Source organism: Euprymna scolopes, chromosome 14, assembly GCF_053919585.1.
Source record: "Euprymna scolopes isolate OS-2025 chromosome 14, ASM5391958v1, whole genome shotgun sequence".
Taxonomy (NCBI): Eukaryota; Metazoa; Mollusca; class Cephalopoda; order Sepiida; family Sepiolidae; genus Euprymna; species Euprymna scolopes.
Genome location: NC_136495.1, coordinates 54,297,202 through 54,314,215, shown reverse-complemented (window position 1 = coordinate 54,314,215; position 17,014 = coordinate 54,297,202). Strand labels below are relative to the sequence as shown.

Here is a 17,014-nt window from a genome sequence, read left to right as displayed (position 1 = left end):
CCTGGAACTGTTTGATTCAAAGATGATGGTTGAACACACGATTGTGCAAAATAAACGCATTTTGCAGTTCAAAAGAACTCAATAACAAGAGTGACATTTTTTTTTTTTTTGCTCAGAGCAGAGATCTTTTGGAATACCATGCAGCTAACATTGTTCACACACGTTTTTGATTATTGTCAGTAATTTTGTTTTAAGCTACCACTCTCTTTATCTGATGGCTTGAATTGAACTCATCCTTATGATTCTATTGTTGGTATTGGTTTCCTCAATATTTTTCTCATCAGAACTTTTTCTAGAAAGATATCAGGTACTTACAGGAGGGACCACATGTAGGTTGCCAGCATCCAAAGTGAAATTGAGTCGTCAGTCTGTATCATTAACCAATGTTACTTCCTTCAATTGAACTGAAATAAATACTGCTGATGGTATGAAGAACAAACTGTTCTCTTTTACTGGTGAATAAAGCAAAGAAAATATTCCGGCATCCAAGAGAAACGGATATACTGAGAGATGTTATTCTGTGTGTGTTCTCAATTATTATTACTAATCCGATTTCAACTAGATAAATCCGATTCAATTTCAATTTATTTTGCAAAAAATAAAACAACCATGCTTCATGCGTATTATTTGGATTCTTCAGACTACTGTTCTCATCTTCAGAACAGTAGACCAAAGAATCCAAACAATACAAATAACCAATCCTCATCTCAAACATTTAGAAGCGTAATAATACTTCAATCTCCATGTAGAGAAATATACTCAGAAGCGGATACAGAAGCCAAATTCACTTTGAATTGTTTCATAGTTGCCGTTCAGCCATATTCAAGCGATTTCTATCGGTTAAAAAGCTATAAATGCACTAAGCCTCAAAGAAAAAGAAAATGACAACAACAACCACTCCTAATGATAACCGGACACACCGATAGAAAGCGCTTGAATAGAATATGACTGATCAACTTTTGGACGCCATTTTGTACAACATGCTGACTGAAATAAACAAGACTGTCCAGCGAATCGAAAAGATATTCAGAAAAATCGGAAGAAAGAATAACTCTGTCGTGTTCAATCAGATATGCTTGAATATATATATATATATATATATATATATATATATATATATATATATAATTAATAATTGCCATATATATTTTTGTAACTTACTACCTAGCTCTACCTATGTATTGAGCATTGTTGAAGCAAATACTCCAAGTTTACGCATAAAATAATACTTTTGTATATTAATTTATATGATTAAATGAAGTAGTCATTCATATATATATATATATATATATATATATATATATATATATATATATATATATATATATATATGTATATATATATATATATGTATATATATATATACATATATATATATGTATATATATATATATATATAATTAATAATTGCCATATATATTTTTGTAACTTACTACCAAGCTCTACCTATGTATTGAGCATTGTTGAAACAAATACTCTAAGTTTACGCATAAAATAATACTTTTGTATATATATATATATATATATATATATATATATATATATATATATATATATAGGCGCTGTTTTACAATTTGTCACTGTGCAGAGGGAGACAACTCTCGTTTACTAAAAGATTCATTCATTTTTTTCATCTCATAATTTAGGACGCGATATATATATTAAATTAAATTACAGTTACATCTTGTTCCACATGGTCGGGGTTAAAACTGTGGCATGCGTTGGAAGTACCTATATAACATGTGTTTTATTATGCGATGTATTTCTTTAGTGTTACAATTATTTCATAACCACCTGAGCAAGCATTATTTTGTTAAAAGGTATTCCAAAATGGCTAATCATCAGGCACAAAATACAACTGTAATATATATACAAAAATATACATAATTTCTTATTTTACTAATGCAAGCGGCGAACTCACCTCTCCTTTCTTCATTTTATCGATTAATCTATAAAAATTGATAACTGATAAATATTAATTGATAAAATGAAGGAAGGGGAGGTGAATTCGCTGCTTGCATTAGTAAAATAAGAAATTGTGCATATTTTTATACATTATTGTATTTTGTATCTGATGATTAGCCATTTTGTAATGTCTCTTAATGAAATAATGTTTAAGCTTGTTCTAATGATTATGAAACACTGATTGTAACACTGAAGAAATACATTGTATGATAAACCTGTTATAATATATTGTTGTCTTGGTTATTGTGAAATTATTATTATGTATACTGATAATCATTGAGCTTAATTAACTGGGTCAATTAATATTAACCCTGGTTTATTATATATGAACATGACCAGAATTTAATAATATAATTGCATATGAAAATTACCGGAATTTAATAAGCAAATTTTAGTAAAAAAATCCTTACTAATGAAGCCAGGGTTGGCTTCTGTCGCTGGGTTTGAATCTATCGACTGGTGTTAATCGTGACACCCTACACTGATGATTCCCGAAAGGATGAAACACTTTCATCCACTCTAGGACTGAAGAGTACTAGAGTGGATGAAACGCGGAATATTCAGTGTAGCTTAATTGCCATATATATTTTATACCTTACTATATATATATATATATATAGAGAGAGAGAGAGAGTGAGAGAGAGAGAGAGTTGTAAGAATATCTGGCAACTTATTACCTAGATCTACTCATGTATTGAGCACTATTGAAATAAAATACTGCTTCAGACTAAGATCACAGTGTAGTATCTGTTCCGATGTTACAGTTCGTCTTTTCTGCCTTCGGTCAGTGGGGGAGAAATCCTTCATGACTGAGACAAATTTTATTTTTGTTCCTATCCAGAGTGTCCCCTTTTTGGGGAGCTGGATTTTCCCCACATTAAAACTGACTTTGTGTCTAACTCTTCCCTCGCGGGGATACAAGTAAATATGAACATTATATACAGTGTAACCCGGATATAAGAAACCAGATTAAAAGAAAACTGGATATAAAATAGATTTTTCTAGTCCCAAATTAGAGTCTGTGTTAATATACAGTGTAACTCAGATATAAGAGAGTTGTAGGGACATGATAGTAAGTCTCTTATATCCGGGTTACAATGTATTTATATAAGAAATAATTATAGATCAGGGGAGATAATTCATTAGGTTTTTTTTTTCTGGTTGCCTTAGTGATTGTCAATATTGAAAGAAAAAGATGGCTGAAAATTCAAGAAAGCTCCCGCCGATATCCCCTCGTCCTTTGCCATCTCCATCAAAGCCCAAAAAGAAAAAGAAAGCCACAGATAAGTCAAATGGAGAATTTAACAACAGCTATACGAAATCTCCTGATTCCGATTTAAGTCCAGATCATTCACGACAAATTTCAAACACGGAGGAAAAAGTCTTAGAAAAGGATGAAACTTCTGCGAGAAGAAGCCATCGAGTTCTTCCGCCGATTCGAACTTCTCTTTCATCAGAAAATCTCACCAAGGAATTACAAACTCCTGAAAAACGGAAAAAAAAGAAAAAAGTATCTACTTTTATATCTTTCTCATTTTGATTATTTTTTTTCTATCTTTTATTTTTTCATGCTTTTAATTCGCAGGAAAAAATCTTTTAAAATACTTATATTTTCGTAGGAATTTTTGGAAGCAAAAAGGAATAAACTATTTATTTATTTTTTCAGTGGACAATAAATAAGCAAATAGTTTCACACATTAAGTGAACAACAAAAATACTAGAATATTTTATAAATTAAATAAAAATTATCGCGTTTAGTTGTACTATATTGTATTACGCCCATGTTTGTGATAAAATTGGGTTAAATCCTATTTTAGTCACTTAAATTATTAATAATGAAACATGTTTGAATTTTCAAATAACGTTTAATTTGTAAATGGAAGACTATGTTAATACCCTGGCGGCAAGCAAAACAAAAAAAAAACAATTATTTGAGAATTTAGAGTGGCAGATGAGATTCGCATATAAATTTAACGTAAAATGATCACCTATTTCCGGACCATAAATTTCTAATGGAAAAGTGTTTTAAGGACAGATACCGAAAGATATGCAAAATCTTAAGCGCACGACATGTGTCAAAAGTCTACGACCATTTCTAACAAATAACCTAAAAAAAAAAAAAAAAAAAGCAGGGAATATTGTAGCAGCTTACGACCCGTTTTTCCGTGAATACCGCCTCGCCTCCCTCGGCATTCCAGCAGTTTATGTAAACCCCCGTAATATGGAGAATTGTTCTGCTAACACAGCAGACGACAGTTAATAAATTGGAAGAAAATATTAGTTTTAATCATACAAAAAGTTATTTTCAAATAACGTTTAATTTGTAAATGGAAGACTATGTTAATACCCTGGCGGCAAGCAAAACAAAAAAAAAACTTTTTTTACCGTGTTGAAAAGCCATTCTTAACATGAGGAGGGAAGGGTGTTTTCTAACTTTTTTATTTTTTAAAAAGGAATTACCACTTATCAAGGCCAATCGAGGATAAGGGTTAAAGCGTACAGTGGTCAAAAGGACAATATCATAGTAATCGTTAGAAGTGTAAATTTGGTAAATTGGATTACTTAAGGGAAACGGCTCATCAAGAACTTGTTTACATTGGACTTGAAGACGGCTATATTATAGCTGGAAAGCAGGTAAACGGAAGAGAGTTCCAGAGAGTTGAACTGCAGTTCTTAGAAAAAAGCTTTGTTCATAGAATCTACGTTTTGGTTTAGGCACAGATAAAGAGTGGGAGAAATTATTGATAGTGTTTACAGCTAAATAAGTGTTTCTCGTGAATGTTTGGTGAGGGGTGAGCATAGATTGGAGCTCAGACGAGCACTAGGTGTGTCAGAAATTTCGTGAAAATAGTGAATAATTCCACCCCATCTTTCCAAGCTTATAACTCCTCGAAAAATGTAATTCAAGCCCTAATTTTTTTTTTCAATTAAAGGAGCAAGGACCAAGGTTTCATAAAAAACAAACAAAAAAAACGTGTTTTTTTTTTTTTTTAAAGGATTTAAACTTCGGACTTTACAGGTAAATTTCTAAAAAAAAACAGTTCTTTTTTTTTTTTTTTTTAAATTTGAATATATTATTTATTGACCTTTTCTCTTCAATTTGTGATATATAAGATTTTGGTACATAAATTAATTATTTACTTTTTAATAGACATTTCAAAATGGGAGGCGTGAATTATTCGACCCCATGTCTTTCCAAGCTTATAACTCCTCGAAAAATGTAATTCAAGCCCTAATTTTTTTTTCAATTAAAGGAGCCATTAAAAAAAAGGTTCCATTAAAAAAAAAAGAAAAGAAAAAACAAATAACGTGGTTTAAAACAAAAGGTTTTAAATTTCAAACTTTACAGGTAAAATTCTAAAAAACACTACTTTTTTTTTTTTTTGTTTTAGATTTGAATATATTATTTATTGACCTTTTCTCTTCAATTTGTGAGTAAATTAATTATTTACTTTTCGGTGAGTAAATTAATTATTTACTTTTTAATAGAAACTTGAAAATGGGGGCGGGGCGTGAATTTAAAAAAACGTTTGTCTAAAATATATTCGGTTTATTGGAAAGAACATAAAATTTCACATTTGACCCTGAAAATATCGTAAAAATAGAATCAATAGAAAAATTTTGATAGATTTTTAAAGTTTAAAAATTTAAAAATATTGAGTTCGGAAAATTCATTACTGTTTTTTAAAAAAAAATATTTCTATTACTTTTAAAACAACTTTAATAGTTTATTTTGGAAGTATAATCCATAAAGAAAATAAACAACCCACTTTTAAAGGAGAAATTACGAGTTTTTTATATTTTATTCACAGTTTCGTGTTAGGGGTGTCAAAAATTCCTACAAAAATTCTGATACACCTAGACGAGCACTTGCCATGAAAATAATGATAAAATAGAGACAGGCTTGCAACGTCTCTTCTGTGAGAAAGAGGTTCTCACTTAATAATTTAATATAAAAGATATCGTAAACTTGAATTTAACTTGAAGGTAATCCTTCAGAATTTGACCTGGATCCTCAGGATTTTCTGTCATTTATGGCTCATGTTCAACTGGCAATCATCGGATTAAGCTGAGCATTGTTCAAATGTTGAAACGCCAAATCAACATTTTTTTGTTTTTTGTATAAAAAATTTAACTTATTATTTTTTGGGTGATGAAGTGGGATTTTTTTCTGTTTATTTTTTTAAAATTTGTTGACAAAAAATAATTTGTAAATTTTCATGAAAAAACTTTTACTTTCACCTAACAGTTTACGATTTTGCGAATTTTCTTTTAAAAAAACAAACAAAAATGTAAGTTTACTTGAAAAAAAAACTGCACTTTCATCTAACGATACTCCTATAATAAAGAAGTACATTCTATAATAGTGAAATACTTCCTATAATAAAGAAATACATTCTGTCGCCAGAGGCCACAGTCGTATCCAACTGTTGGAAAGCTTACAGCAAAGTTGGAAGAGAAAGGTTCCACCATTTAATAATGAACCACAGCCTGAATTTTGTAGACCCTATGACAAATGCTCCACTGAAAATATTCCTAAGGACATTATAATAGATCTAAATTTTAGCCAGATCGGTGTAGTCTCTAAGAAAAAGTGGAATGGACAGTCAGACAGACCAAGAGAAATATAATATAGTGTTAGTATAATTTTCTTTAGTATTATCTATAATATAAATCTCACCTCTCTGTTTATGTATGTATGTATGTCTAAAACTTTCGACAGAGGTGATGGATTTTCACAAGATCGGTATCATTTTGAAGCTCGACCCTTTGGACGACAAATATTGAAGAATTGGCCAAAAACATTAATTCCTTCACCCTCAACTGGGCACTTTTCTACAAGGAGGGTCGATTTTTTTTGCTGACATTTTTTGTAAGTCATTCAACCCTCATGTTCACGACATCGCTGAAAAGGCGTTATTTTGACTGCCCGTGATGTCACAAAAATGGTAGGCACATCGGTAAGACTTTTTTTTTTTTCACCTCTTTTTCCTCTGGCGCGTTACGGGTTCGAACCTGCTTACTACTCCTTTTTTTTTTTTTTTTTTTTTTTTTTTGCTCAACCAACAGCCTTACACACACCTTCACTTTCTTTTCCGCCTTAGCATCATAGGTTCAAGCCTGCCTGTCTACTACAACATTTTTTTTGCTCAATACACACCTCCAAACACCCGGGAAACGCCGGGCACCCAGGCTAGTTTCTTATAGGATAGAAAATGTTTAGATCATAGAAATAATGATAGTAAGAAAAAATAAATACAAATTATGCTTGGTGATAGCCAAGTTACAAGCAAGAAGAAAGATAGGTTAACGTGCGGAAAAAGTAAACAAAGAATGTTTAAATAAAAATACTTTGTTTATTAAGTATAATTTGTATTTTTTCTTTCTATCATTATTTTTATGCTCTATTTCCTATTCTGTAATTTTATTAAGCTTATAATTCTATGCATTTTATTAGACTCCTCATCTTTGCTACGTCTTCGTTTTGTATTTACATGTTTCTGAAATTGTTTTTGTTCTCTTCTCAGTTTTACCTTTTCCAACCATCAATAAACTTATGTCTCAGAGTTTTGATTATTGATATGAGTTTAGCTAACTGTTGGGATTTTCTCATTTTCATAAAACAAATACACATCCAGCAAGGTGGGGTAGTATACATCTGTCTCTATGGTCTTTACACTTTTGTTTCTTTGCTGTAGTTAGTGATGCTCACTTGCAGAGATGGTTGCATTTATGATGTAGTCATGTAGCCATCATAGAGATATTCTTCTCTGTTGTTGTTGAACAGCAAATAACTCCATTATTTGCTTTAGGATTTTGATTTACTTACAGTAATTTGCAGCAATTCCATCAAGATTGACTCTATCTTTTCCTTCCATCCCTAATAACATGGAGAACTTGTACATGCATCTGATCACCTTGACATCAAATTCCATGCCACATACTTCATCCCATTACTACCAAATTTTAACTTCAAAATGGTACTTTCTATTCTCATATGAAAAATACTTAACATTATTTTTTGCACACTCGTATCTCAGTGTTGCTACTTCCATATATGTACACCCAACAAAAAATAGTTAGAAAGAGATTTCTTTATGATGATTCTCGAAACTGTGTAGCATAGCATGTAGTATTCATTAATCTCCATTGTGAACAACTAGATGGTGTGGCATTGTTAACACAAAACAGCTGTTTCTCTCACTCTCTCTTATTGACACATCATAGTTTACTCATCAAGTATACTGCATTGAAGACAGCAGCAGATGCAAATATCTTGATCTTTTCTTCCTTCTGTATGTGGGTGAAACAGCTAAAAAAAAAAAACAGCAAATAACGTCATTATTTGCTCTGGGATTTTCATTTACTTTTTAGTAATTTGTAACAATTCCATGAATATGAACTGTATCACCCCCTTTCAACCCAGTAAGATGGAGGAGAACTTAAAACCTGCATCTGACCATCATGATACCTAATCCCATGTGTAGGAACTCTCTAGCTTTTCTGCGACATACTTCATCCCATGACACAACTACCAGTACACATCAGCCTAACTAGAGACTTTTAAGTTTCTATGGAATTTTCCACTCCCCACTTAATTTTAACTTTACGCAGAAGTTTCTGATTTTAACTTTATTTTTATACACTTGCATCGAAATATCGTTACATAACTGTTAAATAAATTGCTGAAATATTTGCATGCTGCAAAGTGTGGTTAGATAAAGAATGAGTTCATCTGATGTGGCCTATGCATAGACTTGCCAGAGTAATCGCTTCTCTTTTGCTATTTTGCAAGGATTAGGAGTGTGTTGAGTAAAATCAGGGAACCTTTACCATTAATAACTATCAGAGAATCACCACTGTCAAACAAGGGAAGAGTCCACCAAGCATTGTTACATAGTGTGATGATGTATGGAAATGACAGTTGAGGACATGCGTTGCATGGCATGAAGAATATAAAAATGATATGATGGATGTGACTGTTAAAGACAGTCTTAACTCTGATGACCTTAGAGGAAGATTAATATGGACTGTATAGTGAGATGCGTGCACAACAGGAGATTTTGATGTTATGAACATGTTGGAAAATGGATGACAGTTCTTGGGTCAGTAGATTTAAAAACCAAGAGAAGGCCCAACAAAATATGGGAGAAAGTGATAAGGACACATTTGAGAGAAAGGAAGATAAATAAAGACCTGGACAGTGATAGGTTAGCTTGGAAGTCAATTTCTAAAAGCCATTCAACACATGCCAACATGTAAAATGGACGTTAAAACGAATGTGGTGGTGGTGCCGGTGCCAGAGTCATGTTTGTTTTCTTTTTAAAGGTTAAGGATTAAGTAAACTTTTTTCAACTAGTTTTATTTGTAAGGTATTTTAAAAAAAAAAAAGGTAGAGTTTTCCCCTGCCAACTAACTCTGCTACTTCAACTCTTCTACATCTACAGATCCAAGAACTCTCTTCCATTATTTCACTCTGACAAAAATCAACACAGTTGTTCTACACACATCTCCCTATATTATCCAGATTTAATCTTCATCTGAGGTCATCAGATCTAAATCTCTCTGTAAAACTCACAGTTTACATCCGTTATATCATTACAATAGCATTTCTCTCCATGTAACGCATTTCCTCAACCCTCACTGGTCAGATTTCATTTTTCATATTGCATCACACTTGCTCTGTACACATGCCTCAGGGCTCCCTGAACTTACTCCATCCACTTCCAACTCTTGCAATCACATTAACACCTGCTCCACCCTGTGCTCCAATGGTATCATCATTATAAGAAAACTTCTAAATAACCTTAACAGCTTTACCATCCAGATTAAATTTTCTTATTCACAGTTCGCACAACATTATTTATAAAGGTAGAAAGTCATTCCTTCCTTCTTCATTCCCAGAGTGCACCAACAGCATCGTCAACAGAAAATGAACTTGATGAAACGCAGACAAATCGAACCCCGAAAAAGAAGAAGAAAAAAAAGAAACTTCCTAGTGCAAATGACGAAGAAGAGTTAGCTGAAGAATATCTCAATACTCTTCTTTACGACTTGGGTAACCTTGAAGAAGATGTCATCACAAGTTCTGTCCCACCAGGAGAGGATTTTCCCATCTCGTTAGGTCCTCTTCCTGTTATACACAGCCAGCCTGCCGATGTGCTTTACATAGAAACAAATCGTAAGTATCTCTATAATAGTAATATGTCTCTACCTGTACCTGTATGTACATTGTCACCTTTGACCCCCATTTAAAAAAAATGAAATCATCTGATTACCAGTAAATGTAACTCTGCAGTCAAGAATTCTTTTTTAACCGCAATAGGCCAGTGGCAGTTCGTCATAGCAGAAGTTTTCTTGACACATACTAGCAGTAGTTATAGTCCTACACATAATGCATAAAGTGGGGGGGGGAGGAGAAAAGATGGAATGTCTGCTCACTTTGATTATCAAGTTTGTTCTATGATGTTTTTAGAGATTTTTCTCTCGATTGGTGATGTATGTTTCATTTGTTATTTTATAAATTCAGCAATTGGTAAATGTATACAGTTTAGGCAATTGCTCTTGACATATCAAAGGCCTTCGATAAGATATGGCATAAAAGCCTACTTCACAAGATTTCCAGCTACGGTATAACTGGAAATGTTTTCTCAATAATTAAATCATTTCTCTCTGATAGGCTTAAGAGTAGTGGTTGATGGGCAGAAATCAAAGGCCCACAATATTAATGCTGGAGTCCCTCAGGGGTCCATCCTTGGCCCAACTCTCTTGCTGATCTACATTAATGATCTCTCAAAACACATACTTAAATCACTCATCGACATCTATGCTGATGACATGACTATCTATGGCAACACATCAAAGGACGTAAATGACAATGTTCTCTCTGATTCTCTTTCCTCAGATCTTGAGCGCATGGTACAGTGGGGGAAGAGGTGGCTGGTCATCTTTAATTCATCTAAAACTAAGTTCGTATCTTTACATCATAAACGCTCTGATCCCCATCTGGCATCAATCGAAATGGATGGCTCTCGTCTAGGGGAGGCTCCATGTTTTGATAGGCTTCTGAGTTTGACCTTTACTTCTGATCTGAAATGGAACACATACATCAAGTCTGTGACCAAGGTCGCTGGGAAAATGGTAGGATCCTTCTATCACTCCAGAAGATATCTCACTAATGATGCAATTCTCTATCTATATAAAAGCCAAGTACGTCCAAGGATGGAGTACTGCTGCCACATCTGGACAGGAGCTGCTAAAAACAGCCTATCCTGCCTTGACAGAGTACAAAATAGACTTCATGGCTTAGTGGGGGATGCCCTTTTCTCTTCCCTGCAACCTTTGAGCTCCAATCTCTGGCCCCCCCTCGCCAATCTTTCACGAAAAACACTCGTCTAGCTGAAACCGCTGTCAATAATTTTCCCCACTCTTTATCTGTGCCTAAATTAAAATATAGATTCCATGAATAAAGCTTCTTTCTTTGAACTGCATGCCTGTGGAACTCTCTGCCGCTTACCTGTTTCCCTCCCGACTTCAACTTGGATGTCTTCAAGTCCAACACGAAAAAATACCTAATGAACCGCTCCCTTAAGTAATGACACTTTATCAAATCTCCAATACTATTACTACAATACTATCCCATTGATTACTGTACACACAATAACCCTTATCCCTGAGTGCCTTCTGGGCCTTGATAAGTGGTGACCTCCATGTAAAAAAAAAAAAATTCATACCTTAGTCTTCAACTTGAAATTATCAAAACAATCATAGTTACATTCTTATTGTGACAGTTATTCACATCCCTTACCTACATCATGTTACCATTTAAGTTCTAACACTTGTCCACTATTTAATCTTTTTCAATCACCGGCCCTATCGGTGGGGCATTAGAATACGCCGACTGCCCCCCTGCAGAGGGTAAAAGTCCCTCAATGGGGGTCCTGGATATGACCTTAAACTATATCCAGTGGTGAGGGCCCCAGCTTGTGGGCTTTGGGGAGTGTGGAGCCACCCTTTAATTACCATTGCTCCCAGGTCCACTCTGACCCAGAGTGGTAGTACCTGTTAGGGTCCCAACTATGGGTTAAATAGAAACCGACGTGAAAACAACAAATATATTCTATTAAAAAAATTTTTCTTCAAAATCTTTGGATTCGGCATTAAATAACCCGAAAAGGGTTGATATGCCGTAATACAAAAACAACCAACCAACATTTTCAATCACCCTCAAAGTAGTCTTGTTACATCCTCCTTCTTTTTCTTTGCAGCAGTTGTAATAGTTGTTCTCTCGTCTATAGTTATTGTTTGTAGAGACAATCTGTCTTTCACTTTAATAGCAGCCGTCATCATAATAGTAGCTATGGATTGGTAAAATAAAAATGATGCGCAATCTATGTTATAATATGAGGGTTGTTCCAAAAGTAAGGCTTCCTATTTTTTTTAACTCAAAAAACTAAAACGTTGAAGAGCTACAAAAGTGAGGGTGGTACTATTAAACGAACGATCTTCTGCGCGCCAGAATTTATTTTTTCTACATAGTCACTACCATTCTCAATGCACTTTTGCCAGCCTCTTTTGATGCCTTAGTTGTAAAAGTCCGGAGTGCACTTTGTCACTCACATTTCTGTCGCCACTCTGAAATTGACGAACACATCTCTTAAATGTTCAGACATCAACTGCATCAGCTTCTGACACACATCAATGACAGGGGTTGCTTTCTTAGAGTTTCACACTGACAATATCTGCAACAGAGAAATGAAACTTTCAGGTTATGAATGCATAAGGTCAGTCATGATAACAATATAATTTGCAATCCTCTCTGATCCATTTGGGCGGAATAAAAAATAGGCGGCATTACTTTTGGAATGTCCCTCATATTTTTATAAGGTCTTGTTTGCTTGAAGCATTGTGCATAGTGTGTAAAAACTGAATTTTTTAAAGGTGATGCCAATACAGTTTCGTTGAAAACACTATTTGATATGAGACAACAGTAAAGTGATCAAATAACAATATTGAAGAAGTCAGTAATATTCAATTAAATATCAACATAGTGTATCAAATCAGGATGTTATGATATATTTTTAAAATTTGGGGGGTTTTACTTCCTTTCCAAAAAGAAATCTTTCTTCAATCCAGAAAGTATTTTAACTTGATCTATTTACCGTTGCTTCGTATCAAATCATGTTTTAAGCAAATTCAACTTCTTACATAATACTTTTTTATTCTTGTCCAGAATCCCCCTGATATTAAAAAAAGTAAAGGAAATTTGTTTGAGGTCCGAACCTCTGACAAAATAAAAATATCATATTCCAAAAATCATGTAAATTGATCGAGTTGTTTTAATTTTATAACGAAAATCATTTTTAAGTGATTTGTAGGAATTCGTAGGCATTATAACATAAATCTAGTATGAAATATTCTTGAGTTATCTCCCCTGTTATTTTTGTGATTTTTTTTTAGAATAGCAGGTGAGACAGTCACTTCTCAGTCACACTCATAAAATTTGATTTTCTTATTTTAAACTAAAGCTACTTTATCAAATTATATGATTTTTGGAATATGATATTTTCGTTTCTTACAAATATCATCATAACAATTTTTCTTCATTTTTGTTTTCTAATATAGGAGGAATTTTGGACAAAACCTATTTTACTTTCGTTTTTTTTTTTTTTTTTTTTTTTTTTTTTTTTTTTTTTGATACATCTTACTTTAATTTGCTTTTAGCATTTCCATAGTTCACAAGTAATGCATATATCTACCCTACTCCAGCTTCCTGTGGAGGAGTGAAAAAGAATCTCCAAAAAAATCATGTCTGTTCTCTCTTGTAGACAAAAGCCAAGAGGAAGCATTCTGTACAGTTTTTGCCATGTCTAATTCATGACTTCCTGTTCGTGACGTCACTTGAACATATTAATTTGTAATGGAAATTTTCCCTTTTTACAGTATAAACATATCCCAAAGTGCATAGCAATGATGATAACTATCACATTCAGGTTTAAAATGTCTTAGGACAAACATTCGGGCAATACATATGTGTAAATAGCATCTATCTCTTTACGTGGCTTCTGACGTTTTGCTACTTTTTGCCAAATAAATTTTATTTGATTTGGTTACCAGTGACATATAGAGGGGAGGGTGACAGGGCAGTGGCCCCAGGCATCTAAATGTAGGGAGGTGCATCCAATCATAGAAATAGTCTATTTTAAAATTTCAATGATGATAAATCAATTTTCGAAGGTTCACGAGACTACAGAGGCAATGGTTAGTCGTTTCATTTTTTAAGAATTTCTTACAGTTGATGTAAAAAGTGAAGTAGTTCAGGTATTTCTTTGCAGATGGTATCATTTGGGGGAAAAAGAAATTTGGTTGATTTATATTTAAATCAAATAAAGTGGGGGTTTTTTTTCATGTTGCATCTGTGTTTACATGTTCAGACTATTTCCCTTTCTCATAATATTTCTCAGTACTAGGATTTATACTTGAGTATTTGGAGCATATAATCAAGGAGTAGGCCCTGAGCATCATTATCTGACCTCTGCTTGCCACTGCATGAATCAAATGTGGTCTTAACTCTATGACTGATAACACATTGATATTTTGTCAAGAGGAGAAGCTATTATAAACTATGAAAATCCAGTGGCTTTACTATTTATATGTCCATGTCGATAATTGAAGTGATCATGTGAGACATAGGACGAATATATGAAATTGAATTTCGATGAAAAATCTTTGGTCTTGATCAGCAATAATATTTATTAATATATTTACAAATGAAAAAATAATTTATTTTTATAATGAGGACGTTAATTGAAGCCACTGTTTGCTGCATGTCCATTGTGATCTGTTTTAATATATATAATCTTTTGCAGGAATTAAAAGGCATTTTCAACAGAATAACAAATTACAATCAAATAATCCGTCAATCAATTAATTCCTAAAACCGTAATCCATGAATCTAAAAGAAGAATCCGGAATTCGAGCGTAAACAATCCAAGTGTGAATTGCAGTATAAAAAAATTTGAAAAATACAGATAATTAACAAAACTGCATTCAATAATATTCACAATGAAAAACAACCATCCGAGGTGTGAAGGGATTATCATAAAATCCAAAAACTTGTGCAGACATAAACTGCATTGGCTTCGTATACTATGTTTACGTAAACCTCTCAAAATATTTATTTTTGTTGTACTATAGTCATGATAACAACACCGAAACAATCCAGGATGAGATTTCAATTTATTCATTTTTTTAAGTTTGTCTTATTTGCGTTCACCCCAAACAAGGTATATCGCCACAGGGAGGCATGGGGCTACTATTTGAGGCCATGTTGAGTGGAGATGAGCAAGATGTCAGTTTACATTACATAATATGTATTTTTATTTTTTTTAATTAAGTCAAATTCTAAATAAGAATCAAAAACACTTTACAAATTTTTGAGCATGTAATTTTTAATCAAATGTGTTAATTTCTGGTGGCCATATTGTTTTTTTGACACCGAAAATATTTTTACTTTTGTGAACTTTTATTACACATACAAAAATATATTTTTACACATAAAATAAACTTTAAACAATGTTTTCTTTTTACATAAAGATAAACAGGTTTTAATGGGGTTTAAAAGCAAACTTGGTTAAATAAATATGGTTTAAAACATATGATAATTTAATAAAAATTGTCTAAGAAAATTAAATGTCCAAATAAATTTTAATTATAATTTCTACGTTGTAGATACTAAAAAACAATAGATAATTTTATTTCAGAAACAAATATAATTTAAGACTAAAAATCAATCTTGCATTTTGGAATTTTTTAGATGAGAATTGAAAATTTGAATTATTTTTTATTAATTTATATATGTATATAAAGAGATAGAGATCAAATTTTTCTTAAAAGGCGGAAGATATTTTGATTCAGTTGTAGTTTAGAGATTATGTGATGTGGTCCCTGGTCTTGGTAAAGCCATTTTTAACGAAGATGTTTTGGATATTGCCAACAATTAACATGTCATGTTTTACTAAAGGAAGAAAATGAAAGGCATACATATAAAAATGGACATACATTGAGAAAATAGAAGGGTCACCAGTTAGCAAGTGCTAACTAAAGCATAAATATTGTAAATGAAAAATTGAGACAACAAAATTTTATAACTGTTGTGGTGGCACCCACTCATTTACATATGTGGATAATATTACACATAAATAGCAAGACTCGGTTAGTCTGAGTGTGTGTTAACCAGAAGCCACCGAAGGCCGAGCCGAGAGCAGATATGTTCTCCAGCCAAGACTCTCTTACCTGACAACCATTATGTAAATATACTGTAAATATACTTTTCCTATTACACTTCTTATTGATCTACTTTTGTTTGTTGGGTCTTCATTTGTATTGCCTTATACGTTATTTGGTTCAACCTGCAAACATAACAGTTGGCGACGAAGATGAACATCAAACATAACAATAACGAAACATTCTTTTACAAGTGATAAAAATATGAAAGTTATTTTCAGTCATTTATGCATACATTATGTAAAGAAAATTGAGTAAATAGTCACAAGTCAAAATGTTCATAGAGTGAATAATATGCATATGTAAGTAATATATGTATGTGAGTATTTGGCAGCGTGGTATTGTGTATGTGTGTGTGTTGGTTTAGTGTGTGTATGGCTGTGAGTAGCGTTTTGTTTTGTTTGCCTGTCTCTTGCTAGTGTATAGGAATGCATGCGCTAGATGAAGAAGGCTGGTATGTGAATCATTCAAGTGTCCCTTTTCTCTTTCCCATGCCAAAGGCACAGAGGAAAGGTTGAGTGTATGTTCTGGTGTTTTTTGATACTGCCTGCTGATCAAGTCTCTGTCTGTAGCTTTTGTCTATTTGTTTTAGGACAGTATCTAACTTTGCGTCAGCTTACTACTTTGACATAGCCTTGTTACTTTTGGGGTTTGAAATAATTTGGATAGATTGAAAATATTTTGAGTTCACACGTTCCTATGAAAACTTATTTGCTGTTGAAAGTGAGCTAGTTCAAACAAAACAAAGAAAGAGAATAAGCTA

At 32.9% G+C, this 17,014-nt stretch overlaps 1 protein-coding gene across 1 annotated transcript in view; it reads left to right on the top strand.

The window, feature by feature from the left end:
- The first annotated feature begins 3,133 nt into the window (after positions 1-3,133).
- The window catches only part of LOC145293021 (transmembrane protein 237-like), a 32,060-nt gene continuing 18,179 nt past the window's right edge, over positions 3,134-17,014 (top strand). The window contains exons 1-2 of the mRNA XM_080139304.1: positions 3,134-3,475; positions 9,871-10,147. Coding sequence (XP_079995430.1) covers positions 3,161-3,475; positions 9,871-10,147 — 592 coding nt within the window. The 5' untranslated portion in view covers positions 3,134-3,160. The remainder of the gene's footprint in view (positions 3,476-9,870; positions 10,148-17,014) is intronic.